At 56.1% G+C, this 17,393-nt stretch overlaps 1 protein-coding gene across 1 annotated transcript; it reads left to right on the top strand.

Moving 5' to 3' along the window:
* Positions 1 to 454: 454 nt before the first annotated feature.
* DDX39B (DExD-box helicase 39B) lies at positions 455 to 14,936 on the top strand. The gene is made up of 11 exons (XM_034073545.1): positions 455 to 560; positions 1,431 to 1,646; positions 3,971 to 4,098; positions 5,129 to 5,221; positions 6,211 to 6,394; positions 7,642 to 7,760; positions 9,920 to 10,051; positions 10,727 to 10,836; positions 12,448 to 12,592; positions 13,444 to 13,591; positions 14,748 to 14,936. The coding sequence occupies exons 2-11, from the start codon at positions 1,436 to 1,438 to the stop codon at positions 14,762 to 14,764; spliced, it is 1,287 nt and encodes a 428-aa protein (XP_033929436.1). The 5' UTR covers positions 455 to 560; positions 1,431 to 1,435; the 3' UTR covers positions 14,765 to 14,936.
* The last annotated feature ends 2,457 nt before the right edge of the window (positions 14,937 to 17,393 follow it).

Here is a 17,393-nt window from a genome sequence, read left to right as displayed (position 1 = left end):
GGGGGCCTTCCTGCGTTGACCACGCCCCCTAAAGCTGATTGGTTCACCGCTGTCGCCATAGCAACGCTGCAGGGGAAGGGCTCCCTCAGGACCCCGCAGCGGGGCTGCCCTTGGCACCGCCTGATCGTAAATCCCTCCCGGTAACGGGGGCCTGAGGCTGTGGGGCCGGAGCTGTGGGGCCGGGGATGTGGGGTTGGGGTTGTGGGGCTGGAGCTGTGGGGCTGGAGCTGTGGGTCTGGAGCTGTGGGTCTGGGGCTGTGGGTCTGGGGCTGTGGGGTTGGGGATGTGGGGCCGGAGTTGTGGGGCCGGGGATGTGGGGCCGGGGCTGTGGGGCTGGAGCTGTGGGGCTGGAGCTGTGGGGTTGGAGCTGTGGGTCTGGGGCTGTGGGGTTGGGGCTGTGGGGTTGGGGCTGTGGGGCCGGAGCTGTGGGGCTTGAACTCGGCCTCCTTGTCAGGCGATCTCCACGGGCACCCCCACCGTGGTGTCCTCCGATTGGTCGGAGCCCGGCGGTGAAGCCGGAAGTGACGCCCATCGCCCCGCCCACTCCCCCTCAGCCGCAGGTAAGTGATGGCGGCTCCGGTCCCGGCTCCGCCATCGGCCTCGGATCCCGTTTCCCGTCGGCCATCGGGGCCCCTCCCCCCCCGATACCCGCGGGGCCCCTCCCCCCCCGCCCCTCCCCCCGCTCCGGTCCCGCTCCTACCGGATGCACCGGGATTAAAACCGGATTAAACCGGGATCAAGGGGGGGGAGGGGGGATCCAAGATGGCGGCCGCCGTGAGGGACCGGGAGGGGGGGGAATTGGCGGGAAGGGCGGTGATTGGCTGGAGGAGGAGGGGGCGGGGCCATGGGGGGGGGGTCCCCGTTTCCCGTCCCATTGCTGTGGGGTTATCCATCCCCCCCATTCCCCTCCATTCCTAGCCCCATCCCCCCCCTCATTCCCACCCCATGCCCCCATTCCCAACCCCATTCCCAACCCCATTCTCCCCATCCCCCCCCCATTCCCAGCCCCATTCCCACCCTATTGCCCCTATTCCCAATGCCATTCCCACCCCATTCCCCCCCATCCTCCCCATCCCCCCCATCTCCCCCCCATTCCCACCCCATTGCCCCCATTCCCACCCCCATTCCCCCCTCATTGCCCCCATTCCCACCCCATCCCCCCCCATTGCCCCCCCATCCTCCCCATCCCCCCCCCATTCCCACCCCATTCCCACCCCATTCCCCCCCCATCCCCCCCCCCCCATTCCCACCCCATTCCCCCCCCCATTCCCCCCCATTCCCCCCCCCATTCCCACCCCATTCCCCCCTCATTGCCCCCATCCCCCCCCCCATTCCCACCCCCATTCCCACCCCGATCCCCCCCCCATCCCCCACCCCATCCCCCCCCATCCCCCCCCCATTCCCACTCTCATTCCCACTGTCCCCCCCAGCCCCCATGGCAGAGAACGACGTGGACAATGAGCTGCTGGACTATGAGGACGATGAAGTGGAGAATGCAGGGGGGGGGGAGGGGCCCGAGGCCCCCCCCAAGAAGGAGGTCAAAGGTTCCTACGTGTCCATCCACAGCTCTGGGTTCAGGGACTTCCTGCTCAAGCCTGAGCTGCTGAGAGCTATTGTGGACTGTGGCTTCGAGCACCCCTCCGAAGGTGCCTATGGGGTTCTATGGGGTGTCTATGGGGTTCTATGGGGTGTCTATGGGTGTCTATGGGGGCTATGGGGTGTTAATGGGGGTCAGACCTGAGCTGCTGAGAGCTATTGTGGACTGTGGCTTCGAGCACCCCTCGGAAGGTGGTTATGGGGTCTATGGGGTCCTATGGGGTGTGAATGGGGTCCTATAGGGTGCTATGGGGTGTTATGGGGTGTTAATGGGTGTCTATGGGGGCTATGGGGTGTTATGGGGGTCAGACCTGAGCTGCTGAGAGCTATTGTGGACTGTGGCTTCGAGCACCCCTCGGAAGGTGCCTATGGGGTCCTATGGGGTCCTATAGGGTGCTATGGGGTGTCTATGGGGTGTTAATGGGTGTCTATGGGTGGCAGTGGGGGGCTATGGGGTGTTAATGGGGTGTTATGGGGGTCAGACCTGAGCTGCTGAGAGCTATTGTGGACTGTGGCTTCGAGCACCCCTCCGAAGGTGGTTATGGGGTCTATGGGGTCCTATAGGGTGCTATGGGTGTCAATGGGGTGTTAATGGGTGTTAATGGGGTGTTAATGGGGTGTTATGGGGGTCAGACCTGAGCTGCTGAGAGCTATTGTGGACTGTGGCTTCGAGCACCCCTCCGAAGGTGGTTATGGGGTCCTATAGGGTTCTATGGGGTTCTATAGGGTCCTATGGGGTCCTATGGGGTGCTATGGGGTGTCTATGGGGGCTATGGGGTGTTAATGGGGTGTTAATGGGGTGTTATGGGGGTCAGACCTGAGCTGCTGAGAGCTATTGTGGACTGTGGCTTCGAGCACCCCTCGGAAGGTGCCTATGGGGTCCTATAGGGTTCTATAGGGTTCTATGGGGTTCTATAGGGTCCTATAGGGTGCTATGGGTGTGTATGGGGGCTATGGGGATGAGATCTGAGCTGCTGAGAGCTATTGTGGACTGTGGGTTCGAGCATCCCTCTGAAGGTGCCTATGGGGTGTCTATGGGGTCCTATAGGGTGCTATGGGTGTCTATGGGGTGTTAATGGGTGTCTATGGGGGCTATGGGGTGTCTATGGGGTGTTAATGGTGTGTTATGGGGGTCAGACCTGAGCTGCTGAGAGCTATTGTGGACTGTGGCTTCGAGCACCCCTCGGAAGGTGCCTATGGGGTCCTATAGGGTCATATAGGGTGCTATGGGGTTCTATGGGGTGTGAATGGGGTCCTATAGGGTGGTATGGGGTGTCTATGGGGTGTTAATGGGTGTTAATGGGGTGTTAATGGGGTGTTATGGGGGTCAGACCTGAGCTGCTGAGAGCTATTGTGGACTGTGGCTTCGAGCACCCCTCTGAAGGTGGTTATGGGGTCCTATAGGGTCTTATAGGGTGCTATGGGGTGTCTATGGGGGTCTATGGGGTGTTAATGGGTGTCTATGGGGGCTATGGGGTGTTATGGGGGTCAGACCTGAGCTGCTGAGAGCTATTGTGGACTGTGGCTTCGAGCACCCCTCGGAAGGTGGTTATGGGGTCCTATAGGGTCCTATGGGTGCTATAGGGTTCAATGGATGCTATAGGGTGCTATTGGTGCTATAGGGTTCAGCGTGTGCTAACGGATGCTATAGGATGCAATGGATGCTATAGGATGTCAATGGATGCTATAGGATGTCAATGGATGCTATAGGATTCAATGGATGCTATAGGATGTCAATGGATGCTATAGGATTCAATGGATGCTATAGGATTCAATGGATGCTATAGGATGTCAATGGATGCTATAGGATTCAATGGATGCTATAGGATTCAATGGATGCTATAGGATTCAATGGATGCTATAGGATGTCAATGGATGCTATAGGATGTCAATGGATGCTATAGGATGCAATGGATGCTATAGGATTCAATGGATGCTATAGGATGCAATGGATGCTATAGGATGCAATGGATGCTATAGGATTCAATGGATGCTATAGGATGCAATGGATGCTATAGGATGTCAATGGATGCTATAGGATGCAATGGATGCTATAGGATGTCAATGGATGCTATAGGATGTCAATGGATGCTATAGGATGCAATGGATGCTATAGGATGTCAATGGATGCTATAGGATGTCAATGGATGCTATAGGATTCAATGGATGCTATAGGATTCAATGGATGCTATAGGATGCAATGGATGCTATAGGATGTCAATGGATGCTATAGGATGCAATGGATGCTATAGGATGCAATGGATGCTATAGGATTCAATGGATGCTATAGGATGTCAATGGATGCTATAGGATGCAATGGATGTTATTGGTCTCTTCGTGCCCCCCCTTTCTAACCCCCCTTCTCCCCCCCCAGTGCAGCACGAGTGCATCCCACAGGCCATACTGGGCATGGATGTGCTGTGCCAGGCCAAGTCAGGCATGGGCAAGACAGCCGTGTTCGTGCTGGCCACCCTGCAGCAGCTGGAGCCCGTCACCGGCCAGGTGAGGGGCACCTATGGGGGGTCCTCGGGGGGGTCCTCAAGAGGTTGGGGGGGTCTCTGGCCAGGCTATTTCAGGTTAAGTCCATCATCAGGCAGGTGAAAGGCACCTATGGGGGGTCCTCGGGGGGTCCTCAGGGGGGTCCTTGGGGGGTCCTCAAGGGGTTGGGGGGTCTTTGGTCAGGCTATTTCAGGTTAAGTCCGTTATCAGGCAGGTGAGGGGCACCTATGGGGGGTCCTCGGGGGGTCCTCAAGGGGTTGGGGGGGTCTTTGGTCAGGCTATTTCAGGTTAAGTCCGTTATCAGGCAGGTGAGAGGCACCTATGGGGGGTCCTCAAGGGGTTGGGGGGGTCTTTGGTCAGGCTATTTCAGGTTAAGTCCATTATCAGGCAGGTGAGGGGCACCTATGGGGGGTCCTCGGGGGAGGTCCTCAAGGGGTTGGGGGGGTCTTTGGCCAGGCTATTTCAGGTTAAGTCCATTATCAGGCAGGTTATAGACACCTATAAGGGACATGGGGGGGTCCTTAGGGGGGGTCCTGGATGGATTTAAGGTGGTCCTGGATGGATTTAAGGTGGTCCTGGATGGATTTAAGGTGGTCCTGGATGGATTTAAGGTGGTCCTGGATGGATTTAAGGTGGTCCTGGATGGATTTAAAGGGGTCCTGGATGGATTTAAGGAGGTCCTGGATGGATTTAAAGGGGTCCTGGATGGATTTAAGGAGGTCCTGGATGGATTTAAGGAGGTCCTGGATGGATTTAAGGAGGTCCTGGATGGATTTAAGGAGGTCCTGGATGGATTTAAGGTGGTCCTGGATGGATTTAAGGTGGTCCTGGATGGATTTAAGGTGGTCCTGGATGGATTTAAGGTGGTCCTGGATGGATTTAAGGTGGTCCTGGATGGATTTAAGGGTGTCCTGGATGGATTTAAAGGGTCCTGGATGGATTTAAGGGTGTCCTGGATGGATTTAAGGGGTTCAGCTCACCCTATGGCCGGTCTGGGGGTGCCCACCCCCTGACCCCCCTCGTCCAATGGCAGGTGTCGGTGCTGGTCATGTGTCACACGCGGGAACTGGCCTTCCAGATCAGCAAGGAGTACGAGCGCTTCTCCAAGTACATGCCCAGTGTCAAGGTCAGCTCCTGGGGGGGTAACTGGGGGTGGTTTGGGTGTATCTGGGGTGGTTTGGGTGTGTCTGGGATGGTTTGGGTGTATCTGGGATGGTTTGGGTGTATCTGGGATGGTTTGGGTGTATCTGGGGTGGTTTGGGTGTATCTGGGTTGGTTTGGGTGTATCTGGGGTGGTTTGGGTGTATCTGGGGTGGTTTGGGTGTACCTGGTGTGGTTTGGGTGTATCTGGGATGGTTTGGGTGTATCTGGGGTGGTTTGGGTGTATCTGGGGTGGTTTGGGTGTACCTGGTGTGGTTTGGGTGTATCTGGGATGGTTTGGGTGTATCTGGGGTGGTTTGGGTGTATCTGGGGTGGTTTGGGTGTATCTGGGATGGTTTGGGTGTATCTGGGATGGTTTGGGTGTATCTGGGATGGTTTGGGTGTATCTGGGATGGTTTGGGTGTATCTGGGATGGTTTGGGTGTATCTGGGATGGTTTAGCTGTTCTTAGGATGGTTTAGGTGTATCTATGTTGGTTTAGGTGTCCCTGTGTTGGTTCAGGTGTATCCATGCTGGTTCAGGTGTATCTATGCCTGTTCAGATGTATCTATGCCGGTTCAGTTGTACCTATGCTGGTTCAGGTGTATCTATGATGGTTCCAGTGTCCCTAGGCACTGGTTCCGGTGTCCCTGTGCCAGTTCAGGTGTACCTGTCATGGTTCAGGTGTATCTGTGCTGGTTCTGGTGTCCCTGTTCTGATGTCCCTGTGTCAGTTCAGGTGTATCTATGCCGGTTCAGGTGTATCTCTGCTGGTTCAGTTGTACCTATGCTGGTTCAGGTGTATCTCTGCTGGTTCCTGTGTCCCTGTCCGGCTGTCCCTCCATCCTGTCCGCCTGTCCCCGCAGGTGTCAGTGTATCTATGCCAGTTCAGGTGTATCTCTGCTGGTTCCTGTGTCCCAGTCAGGCTGTCCCTGTCCCTGTCCGCCTGTCTCCATCCCGTCCGCCTGTCCCCGCAGGTCTCAGTGTTCTTCGGGGGTCTCTCCATCAAGAAGGACGAGGAGGTTCTCAAGAAGAACTGTCCCCACATTGTGGTGGGGACCCCAGGCCGCATCCTGGCCCTGGCGCGCAACAAGAGCCTCAACCTCAAGCACATCAAACACTTCATCCTGGACGAGTGCGACAAGATGCTCGAGCAGCTTGGTACCCATGAGGGCAATGGGGGGGGGGGGGGGGAGCATCGTTGGCCCCATTGTTGTCCCTGTCCTTGTCCCCATCCTTATCCCAGTCATTATCCCCATCCTTATCCCTATTACCCCTGTCCTTGTCCCCATCCTTATCCCCATTGTTATCCCTATCCTTATCCCTATTACCCCCATCCCTATCCATATCCTTATTCTCCATTATCCCTGTCTTTATCCCCATCTATATCTTCATTATTCTTATCATTATCCTTATTATTATACTAATTATCTTTATTATTATCCCTATCCTTATCCCCATTTATATCCCATTCCTTATCCCCTTCATTATCCCCATCCTTGTCCCTATCATTATCCCTACCATCCCACCCATCCTCATCCCCATCCTTTCTCTATCATTATCCCCATCTCCATTCCCCATCATCCCCATTCCCCTTCATCCCCATTATCCTTATCATTCCCCGTTATCCCTATCCTTATCCCTATTAACCCCATCCTTACCCCCATCCTTACCCCCATTGTTATCCCCATTGTTACCCCCATTGTTATCCCCATTATCCCCATCCTTATCCCTATTACCCCTGTCCTTATCCCCATCCTTACCCCCATTGTTATCCCCATCCTTATCCCATTACCCCCATCCTTATCCCCATCCTTACCCCCATTATCCCCATCCTTATCCTTATTACCCCTGTCCTTGTCCCCATTGTTATCCCCATTGTTATCCCCATTATCATCCCCATTATCCCCATCCTTACCCTATTACCCCTGTCCTTATCCCCATCCTTACCCCCATTGTTATCCTCATTATCCCCATCCTTATCCCTATCACCCCTGTCCTTGTCCCCATCCTTACCCCCATTGTTATCCCCATTGTTATCCCCATTATCCCCATCCTTACCCTATTACCCCTGTCCTTGTCCCCATTGTTATCCCTATCACCCCCATCCCTACCCCATCCTTACCCCCATTGTTATCCCCATCCTTATCTCTATTACCCCTGTCCTTATCCCCATCCTTACCCCCATTGTTACCCCCATTGTTATCCCTATCCTTATCCCCATTACCCCCATCCCTATCCCCATTGTTATCCCCATTGTTATCCCCATTATCCCCATCCTTATCCCTATTACCCCTGTCCTTGTCCCCATTGTTATCCCTATTACCCCCATCCCTATCCCACCCCACCCCCATCCTTCCCCCCATTGTTACCCCCATCCTGACCCCATTCCCCCCCCCCCCCCTCAGACATGCGCCGGGACGTCCAGGAGATCTTCCGCATGACCCCCCATGAAAAGCAGGTCATGATGTTCAGCGCTACCCTGAGCAAGGACATCCGGCCTGTCTGCCGCAAGTTCATGCAAGACGTAATGAGCCCCTCCCCCCTCATTAACACCCCTTAATTACCCCCCCTCCCCCCCCCTGTGCCGTGGGGGCAGCATCAACCCCCCCTCCCCCCCCCTGTGCCATGGGGGCAGCATCAACCCCCCCTCCCCCCCCCTGTGCCATGGGGGCAGCATCAACCCCCCCCCTGTGCCATGGGGGCAGCATCAACCCCCCCTCCCCCCCCCTGTGCCATGGGGGCAGCATCAACCCCCCCCTGTGCCATAGGGGCAGCATCAACCCCCCTCCCCCCCCCATCCTTCATCCCTCCGTGCGGAAGATCTCTCGGCTCCTCCTCCTCCTCCTTCATCCCTTCCCCACACATTAGGATGCAGCAATAGGGATAGGGGGGGGCTCGTTTAAGCCCCCCCTTTATGGCCTAAAGTCGCCCCAAAATGAGGCTTAGAGCGCACAGAAACACCCCCAAACCATCATCATCCTCACTGAGATACATGGAAGACAACATCCTTTAGGCTGCACCTATAGGGGAAAGGGGGGGGTCTCAGTTAACCTCTCTTTTTGGCCTAAAACCACATGAAATCACCCCAAAATGAGGCTTAAACCACACACAAACCCCCCCCTAAACCATCATCAAACTCACTGAGATACATGGAAGACAACATCCTTTAGGCTGCACCAATAGCCATAGGTTAGACTGCACCAATAGCCATAGGTTAGACTGTACCAATAGGGAAAAGGGGGGGGGGGTCTCACTTAAACCCCCCCCATTTTTTGCCCAAAACCACACGAAATCAGCCCAAAACGAGACCTAAACCACACACAAACCCCCCCCAACACCATCATCATCATCATCACCCCGAGACGTGGAAGACAACATCCTTTAGGCTGCACCAATAGCCATAGGTTAGACTGCACCACTAGCAATAGGTTAGACTGTACCAATAGGGAAAAGGGGGGGGGTCTCAGTTAAAACCCCCCCATTTTTTGCCCAAAACCACACGAAATCACCCCAAAATGAGGCCTAAACCACACCCAAACCCCCCCCAACACCATCATCATCATCATCACCCCGAGACGTGGAAGCAGGAGAGCAGCAGGAACAGGAGCTGGACGCGTCCCCCCCCCTGCGCTTCCGGATCCAGCCCTCCAGGACCCACTTTAATCCCGGAGCCCCACGGATGCTGGATCCTGGAGCAGGATTTGGGGGGTGGGGGGGGATGGGAATGGGGGGGGGGGGATGGGGGGTTGGAATGGGGGGTAAAAGGGTTGGGGTGAAGGGGGTTATAGGGAGCTCAGTGGGGGTGTAAGGGGCACATAGGGTTGTATTGGGGTGCAGGGAGCCCATTGGGCTCTATTGGGGTGCAGGGATCCCATAGGGTTGTATTGGGGTGCAGGGAGCCCATTGGGCTGTATTGGGGTGCAGGGAGCCCATAGGGTTGTATTGGGGTGCAGGGAGCCCATTGGGCTCTATTGGGGTGTAAGGATCCAATAGGTTTGTATTGGGGTACAGGGAGCTCATAGGGTTCTGTTGTGGTATAAGGAGCCCATAGGGTTGTATTGGGGTGCACAGAGCCCATAGGGTTGTACTGGGGTGTAAGGAGCCCATAGGGTTGTACTGGGGTGTAAGGAGCACATTGGGTTGTATTAAGGTGCACAGAGCCCATAGGGTTGTACTGGGGTGTAAGGAGCACATTGGGTTGTATTGGGGTGCACAGAGCCCATAGGGTTCTGTTGGAGTGTAAGGAGCCCATAGGGTTGTATTGGGGTGCAGGGAGCCCATTGGGCTCTATTGGGGTGCAGGGATCCCATAGGGTTGTATTGGGGTGCAGGGTGCTATAGGCACCCCATTGGATTGTATTGGGGTGCAAAGGTCTATAGGAACCACATAGGGCTGTAATGGCACCCATAGGGTTGTATTGGGGTGCAGGGGCCTAGCGGGACCCCATAGGGCTCTATTGAATAGGGCTCAGTTGTGGGGCACTTTTGGGGGTACCACAACCCATTTGGGGGGGCACATCCCCATTGGCCTCATTGGGCCCAGTTTTGGGCCTCTTTGGGCCCAGTTTTGGCCTTTTTGAGCCCATTTTTGGCCTCTTTGAGCCCATTTGGGGGGGTTAGGACCCATTTTGGGGGTGCATGGGGGTACCCCAGCTCTGTCTCTGTTTGCCCCCCCCCATTGTAGCCTATGGAGATCTTTGTGGACGATGAGACCAAGCTGACCCTGCATGGCCTGCAGCAATACTATGTCAAGCTTAAGGACAATGAGAAGAACCGCAAGCTCTTCGACCTGCTCGATGTCCTCGAGTTCAACCAGGTCAGAACAGGCCCAAAATACCCCAAAAACAGCCCAAAATACCCCTAAAACAGCCCAAAATACCCCAAAACCAACCCAAAATACCCCTGAAACAGCCCAAAATACCCGAAAACCAGCCCAAAATACCCCTAAAACAGCCCAAAATACCCCAAAAACAGGCCAAAATACCCCAAAACCAGCCAAAAATACCCCTAAAACACCCCAAACCAGCCCCAAATACCCTTGAAACACCCCAAAATACCCATAAACAGCCCCAAATGTCCCAAAATACCCCCAAAACACCCCAAAATACCCCTAAAACACCCCAAAATACCCCTAAGCCAGCCCAAAATACCCCCAAACACCCCTAAAAAAGCCCAAGGTACCCCTGAAACACCCCAAAATATCCCCAAAATACCCCTAAAACAGCCCCCAAAATACCCTGAAACACCCCAAAATACCCCTAAACAGCCGGAAACACCCCAAAATACCCCCAAAATGGCTCCAAATACCCCTAAACCAGTCCAAAATACCCCTAAAACACCCCCAAACCCCCACTTTTCCCCCCAAAACCCCCATTTTTTTCCCCCAAAACCCCATTTTTCCCCCCCAAAAAAAACCCCATCCCCAACTTTTCCCCCTGAACTCCCAATTTCCCCGTTTTTCACCCCAAAATCCCTGTTTCCCACCCCACAGGTGGTGATCTTTGTCAAGTCAGTGCAGCGCTGCATTGCCCTGGCCCAGCTGCTGGTGGAGCAGAACTTCCCAGCTATAGCCATTCACCGTGGGATGCCGCAGGAGGAGAGGTGGGATCCTATGGGAATGCTGATGCATGGGACCCCATATCCCATCCCATCCCCATCCCATCCCCATCCCCATCCCATCCCATCCCCATCCCCATCCCCATCCCATCCCATCCCATCCCCATCCCATCCCATCCCATCCCATCCCATCCCCATCCCCATCCCATTCCCATCCCCATCCCATCCCCATCCCATCCCCATCCCATCCCATCCCATCCCATCCCCATCCCATCCCCATCCCATCCCATCCCATCCCCATCCCCATCCCATCCCCATCCCCATCCCCATCCCATTCCCATCCCATCCCCATCCCATCCCCATCCCATCCCATCCCATCCCATCCCATCCCATCCCCATCCCATCCCCATCCCATCCCATCCCATCCCATCCCATCCCCATCCCCATCCCATCCCCATCCCCATCCCCATCCCATCCCATCCCCATCCCATCCCCATCCCATCCCCATCCCATCCCCATCCCATCCCCATCCCCATCCCATCCCATCCCCATCCCATCCCATCCCATCCCATCCCATCCCCATCCCATCCCATCCATCCCATCCCATCCCCATCCCATCCCCATCCCATCCCATCCCATCCCATCCCCATCCCCATCCCATCCCATCCCCATCCCATCCCCATCCCATCCCATCCCATCCCCATCCCATCCCCATCCCCATCCCCATCCCATCCCATCCCCATCCCATCCCCACCCCATCCCCATCCCCATCCCATCCCCATCCCCATCCCATCCCATCCCATCCCATCCCATCCCATCCCCATCCCATCCCCATCCCATCCCATCCCATCCCATCCCATCCCATCCCCATCCCATCCCATCCCATCCCATCCCATCCCATCCCCATCCCATCCCCATCCCATCCCCATCCCATCCCATCCCATCCCATCCCCATCCCCATCCCATCCCATCCCATCCCCATCCCATCCCCATCCCCATCCCCATCCCATCCCCATCCCATCCCATCCCATCCCCATCCCCATCCCCATCCCCATCCCATCCCCATCCCATCCCCATCCCATCCCATCCCCATCCCATCCCCATCCCATCCCATCCCACCCCATCCCCATCCCATCCCCATCCCCATCCCATCCCATCCCCATCCCATCCCATCCCATCCCCATCCCATCCCATCCCATCCCATCCCCATCCCCATCCCATCCCATCCCATCCCCATCCCATCCCCATCCCATCCCATCCCCATCCCCATCCCCATCCCATCCCATCCCATCCCCATCCCCATCCCCATCCCATCCCCATCCCATCCCCATCCCCATCCCCATCCCATCCCATCCCCATCCCATCCCATCCCCATCCCCATCCCATCCCCATCCCATCCCATCCCCATCCCATCCCATCCCATCCCATCCCCATCCCATCCCATCCCATCCCATCCCATCCCCATCCCCATCCCATCCCCATCCCATCCCATCCCCATCCCATCCCCATCCCCATCCCCATCCCATCCCATCCCATCCCCATCCCGTCCCATCCCATCCCATCCCATCCCCATCCCATCCCCATCCCCATCCCATCCCCATCCCATCCCATCCCCCCCCATCCCCCCCCATTCCCAACCCCATTCCCATGTTCCAGGCTCTCCCGGTACCAGCAGTTCAAGGACTTCCAGCGCCGGATCCTGGTGGCCACCAACCTCTTTGGCCGCGGGATGGACATCGAGAGGGTCAACATTGCCTTTAACTATGACATGCCCGAGGACTCGGACACCTACCTGCACCGGGTGCGCCTATAGGGTCCTATAGGGTCCTATGGGGTCCTATGGGGTTCTATGGGGGTTCTATGGGGGTTCTATGGGGTCCTATGGGGTCCTATAGGGGTCCTATAGGGGTTCTATGGGGTCCTATGGGGTCCTATAGGGGTTCTATAGGGGTTTTATGGGGTCCTATAGGGGTTCTATGGGGTCCTATAGGGGTTCTATAGGGTCCTATGGGGGTTCTATGGGGTCCTATAGGGGTTCTATGGGGTCCTATAGGGGTTCTATAGGGTCCTATGGGGGTTCTATGGGGTCCTATAGGGGTTCTATGGGGTCCTATGGGGTCCTATAGGGGTTCTATGGGGTCCTATAGGGGTTCTATGGGGTCCTGGGTGGGTCTCATACGGTCATCTATGGATCCCACATGGTCCTGGATGGATTCCATAGGGTCCTGGATGGATCCCATATGGTCCTGGATGGATCTCATGGGGTGCTGGATGGGTCCCATAGGGTCCTGGATGGATTCCATAGGGTCATCTATGGATCCCATATGGTCCTGGATGGATCCCATAGCGTGCTCTATGCGTCCCTCTGGGTGCTCTAGGGTTCTATGGGTGCTATAGGATGCTATAGGGTTCCATGTGTCCCTATGGGTGCTCTAGGGTTCTCTGGGTGCTATAGGATGCTATAGGGTTCCATGTGTCCCTATGGGTGCTATAGGTCCCTCTGGGTGCTATAGGATGCTATAGGGTTCCATGTGTCCCTATGGGTGCTATAGGGTTCTATGGGTGCTATAGGGTTCTATAGGTCCCTATGGGTGCTATAGTGTTCTATAGGTCCCTATGTCCCCCATGTGCAATCCCCGTGTCCGCCGGCAGGTGGCGCGCGCCGGGCGCTTCGGCACCAAGGGCTTGGCCATCACGTTCGTGTCGGACGAGAACGACGCCAAGATCCTCAATGATGTTCAGGACAGGTTCGAGGTGAACATCAGTGAGCTGCCCGACGAGATCGACATCTCCTCCTATAGTGAGACTGGGTTTGGGGTGAAAACAGGGGGGTTTGGGCAAAAACAGGGGGTTTGGGGGGAGAACGAGATCGACATCTCCTCCTATAGTGAGATATGAACCTGTTCTGGGGTGAAAACGGGGGGTTTTGGGCAAAAATGGGGGGATTTCAGCAAAAATGGGGGTTTTAGGGTGAAAATGGGGGATTTGGGGTGAAAATAGGGAGTTTGGGGCATGCCCGATGAGATCGACATCTTCTCCTACAGTGAGATATGGGTTTGGGGTGAATTCATGCGGGTTTGGGCAAAAACTGGGTGGTTTGGGGTGAAAATGGGGGTTTTAGGGTAAAAACAGGGGGTTTGGGGGGAGAACGAGATCGACATCTCCTCATACAGTGAGACATGGACCTGTTCTGGGGTGAAAACGGGAGGTTTGGGCAAAAATGGTTAGATTTCAGCAAAAATGGGGGTTTTGGGCAAAAACGGGGGGCTTGGGGTGAAAGCAGGGGATTTGGGGCAAAAACTGGGGGGTTTGGGGTAAAAATGGGGGTTTGGGGCAAAAAATGGGTTTTGGGCAAAAACAAGATTGACATCTACAGTGAGACACAGGGTTTGGGGTGAGAATGTGGGATTTTGGACAAAAAATGGGGCTTTGGGGCAAAATCAGTGGGTTTTGGGCAAAAGCAATGGGTTTGGGGTAAAAATGGGGGATTTGGGGCAAAAACTGGGAGTTTGGGGCATGCTCAACAAGATTGACATCTACAGTGAGACATGGTTTGGGGTGAAAGGGTTTAGGGCAAAACTGGGGCGGTTGGGGTGAAAATGGGGGTTTTAGGGCAAAATTGGGGGATTTGGGAAAAACCAGGAGTTTTGGGGCAAAACTGGGGGTTTAGGGCAGGAACAGGGCTTGGGGCAAATTCAAGGGGCAAATTTAAGGTGTTTGGGCATAATGGTGGTTTTGGGGCAATTTGAGGCGGTTTTGGGGCAAAAAAGGGCAAATTTGGGGCAGTTTGGGGGTGGTTTGGGGGCAGTTTTGGGGTGATATTGGGGCAGTTTTGGGTCTCTCCCATGTGTTGCATGGAGCATCCCTGGACTGAACCATTCCCATTGGGGGGGGGGTGTTGGGGGTCTCCCCCTCTCCCCTCCCCCCCTAACCCCCCCCCCCTTTTCTCCCCACAGTTGAACAGACCCGATAAAGGCTCCGCCCCCTCCCCCCCCTTCCCCTCCCCCCTCCGGGGCCTTTTATAGAAAAACCCGACGTGAAAAGACAAAAAAACCTGGAAATTGCCCCAAAATTTGGCCCCTCCCCCCCCGGCTGTACAATTTTGGTTGGTTTTGGTAATAAAGTCGCCTTATATGGGCAAGAAAGGGGCGGGGCTTATGGGGAGGGGCGGGGCTTGAGGGGAAGGGGCGGGGCTTATGGGGAGGGGCGGGGGTTGAGGGGAGGGGGCGGGGTTTAAGGGGAGGGGGCGGGGCTTCGAGGGGGGGTGGTTTGTGAACGGGAGAAGGGCTGTGATTGGCTGAGGGGGTGGGCGGGGTCACGGGGAAGGGTGATTGATGGGAGGTGGGCGGGGCCTGGGAGGTGCTGCATCGTGATTGGCTGCGGGGCCGTGCGGGGGGCGGGGCCTCGGTGCTGGCCTTATAAAGGGGCCGCTCGGGGCGCGCTTTGTTCTTTCGCGGCGGAGAGGGTGAGTGTATAGGAGCCTATGGGGATATAGTGGGACCCTATAGGGTTATATGGGGCCCTATAGGGTTATAGGGGGGCCCTATAGGGTTATAGGGGGGCCCTATAGGGTTATAGGGGGCCCTATAGGGTTATGGGGGGTCTCTATGGGGCACGTCCATGGGGCTGTGGGGTTCCTATGTTCTCTATGGGGTTAAGGGGGTCTCATCCATGGGGGATCTGTATGGGTTTATGGGGGGCTTCCTATGGGGCTATCGGCGGTCTATGGGGTTATGGGGAGGTCTCTATGGGGGCCTGGCTATGGGGGGTCTCTATGGGGGGCTGGCTATGGGGGGTCTCTATGGGGGGTAACTATAGGGACTTCCTATGGGGCTATGGAGGTTCTCTATGGGGTTATCGGGAGGTCCCTATGGGGTTATGGGGAGGTCTCTATGTGGCTATGGGGGGCTTCCTATGGGGGTCTCTATGGGGCTGTGGGGTTCCTATGTTCTCTATGGGGGGATCTATGAGGGGATTCCTATAGGGTTATGGGGGTCCGGTGTCTATGAGGGGGTCCCTATGGGCCGATCATTCTGGGGGTCCCACATCCTCTATGGGGTTAAGAGGGGGATCCTATGTTCGCTATGGGGGGATCCTTATGGGGCTGTAGACGATCCCCATGTGTTCTATGGGGATCCCATGTCCTCTATGGGGCTATGGGTTGGGTCCCATGTCCTCTATGGGGCTATGGGGTGGGTCCCATGTCCTCTATGGGGCTATGGGGTGGGTCCCATGTCCTCTATGGGGCTATGGGGTGGGTCCCATGTCCTCTATGGGGCGCTGCGACCTCCCTATAGCCCCTATAGCGGGTAAAGGGGGTGGGGGGAGCCCTATAAGGGTCCGGACGGGTCCATTGCTACCCTATGGGGGGGGGCTCGCAGTGATGACGCCATAGACTAGAGTCTCCGACCCCCTTTGATGACATCATTGGCCTGAGCGACCCCTCCCCCCATTGCCCCACGTGGCCTCTCCCTCCCCTAACCCCCCCCCCCCCTTCTCGCAGTGGTTGCGCCCATCAGGACCCACGTGACCACGGTAAGGACCTCACGTGTTCCCCCCCCCTCCCCACGTGACCTTTACCCATGGGGGGGCCATGATGGCGGCGATGAGGAACCGGCTCTAAGAGCACGTGACCCCCACGTGATGACCCCACGCAGCGCCCTGAGCCGCCGGAGCCCCCCCCCATTGAACCCTATGGGACCCCATTGAACCCTATGGGACCCCATTGAGCCCCATTGAAACCTATGGGACCCTATTGAACCCTATGGGACCCCATTGAACCCCATTGATCCCTATGGGACCCCATTGAACCCCATTGAGCCCCATTGAACCCCATTGATCCCTATGGGACCCTATTGAACCCTATGGGACCCCATTGAACCCCATTGATCCCTATGGGACCCCATTGAACCCCATTGAACCCCATTGATCCCCATTGATCCCTATGGGCCCCATTGATTCTTATGGGGCTCATTGATTTCTATGGTGCCCATTGATTCCTCTGCGACACCATTGAACCCCATTGATCCCTACGGGGCCCATTGAACCCTATGGAACCCCATTGAACCCCATTGATCCCTATGGGACCCCATTGAACCCCATTGATCCCTATGGGCCCATTGATTCCTATGGGGCTCATTGATTTCTATGGTGCCCATTGATTCCTCTGGGACACCATTGAACCCCATTGATCCCTACGGGACCCATTGAACCCTATGGAACCCCATTGAACCCCATTGATCCCTATGGGACCCCATTGAACCCCATTGATCCCTACGGGACCCATTGCTTCCTACGGGGCCCATTGAACCCTATGGAACCCCATTGAACCCCATTGACCCTATGGGGCCCATTGATCCCTCTGGGACCCCATTGAACTCTGTGGGACCCATTGACCCGCACTGATCCCTGTGGGACCCACTGAACCCTATGGGAGCCATTGAGCCCCATTGATTCCTATGAGACCCCATTGACTCCCATTCATGGCTATGGGACCCCAATGGCACCCTGTTGACCCCCATTGGTATCTAGGACACACTGAACCCCACTGATCCCTTTAGGACCTCTATGGCACCCCATTGATCTCTATGGGACCCCAAAAC

This window comes from Melopsittacus undulatus (genome assembly GCF_012275295.1).
Source record: "Melopsittacus undulatus isolate bMelUnd1 chromosome 28 unlocalized genomic scaffold, bMelUnd1.mat.Z SUPER_28_unloc_1, whole genome shotgun sequence".
Classification (NCBI taxonomy): domain Eukaryota; kingdom Metazoa; phylum Chordata; class Aves; order Psittaciformes; family Psittaculidae; genus Melopsittacus; species Melopsittacus undulatus.
The sequence above is the reverse complement of the archived record's forward strand: the minus strand, read 5'-3'. Positions and strand labels throughout refer to the sequence as shown.

Bases quoted from the DNA above. Each gene is read 5' to 3' on its own strand.
- DDX39B (XM_034073545.1), top strand. From the start codon at position 1,436: ATGGCAGAGAACGACGTGGACAATGAGCTGCTGGACTATGAGGACGAT. The intron at 10,052-10,726 runs GTCAGAACAGGC...CCCACCCCACAG, and splicing joins ATGTCCTCGAGTTCAACCAG to GTGGTGATCTTTGTCAAGTC. The intron at 10,837-12,447 runs GTGGGATCCTAT...CCCATGTTCCAG, and splicing joins GGGATGCCGCAGGAGGAGAG to GCTCTCCCGGTACCAGCAGT.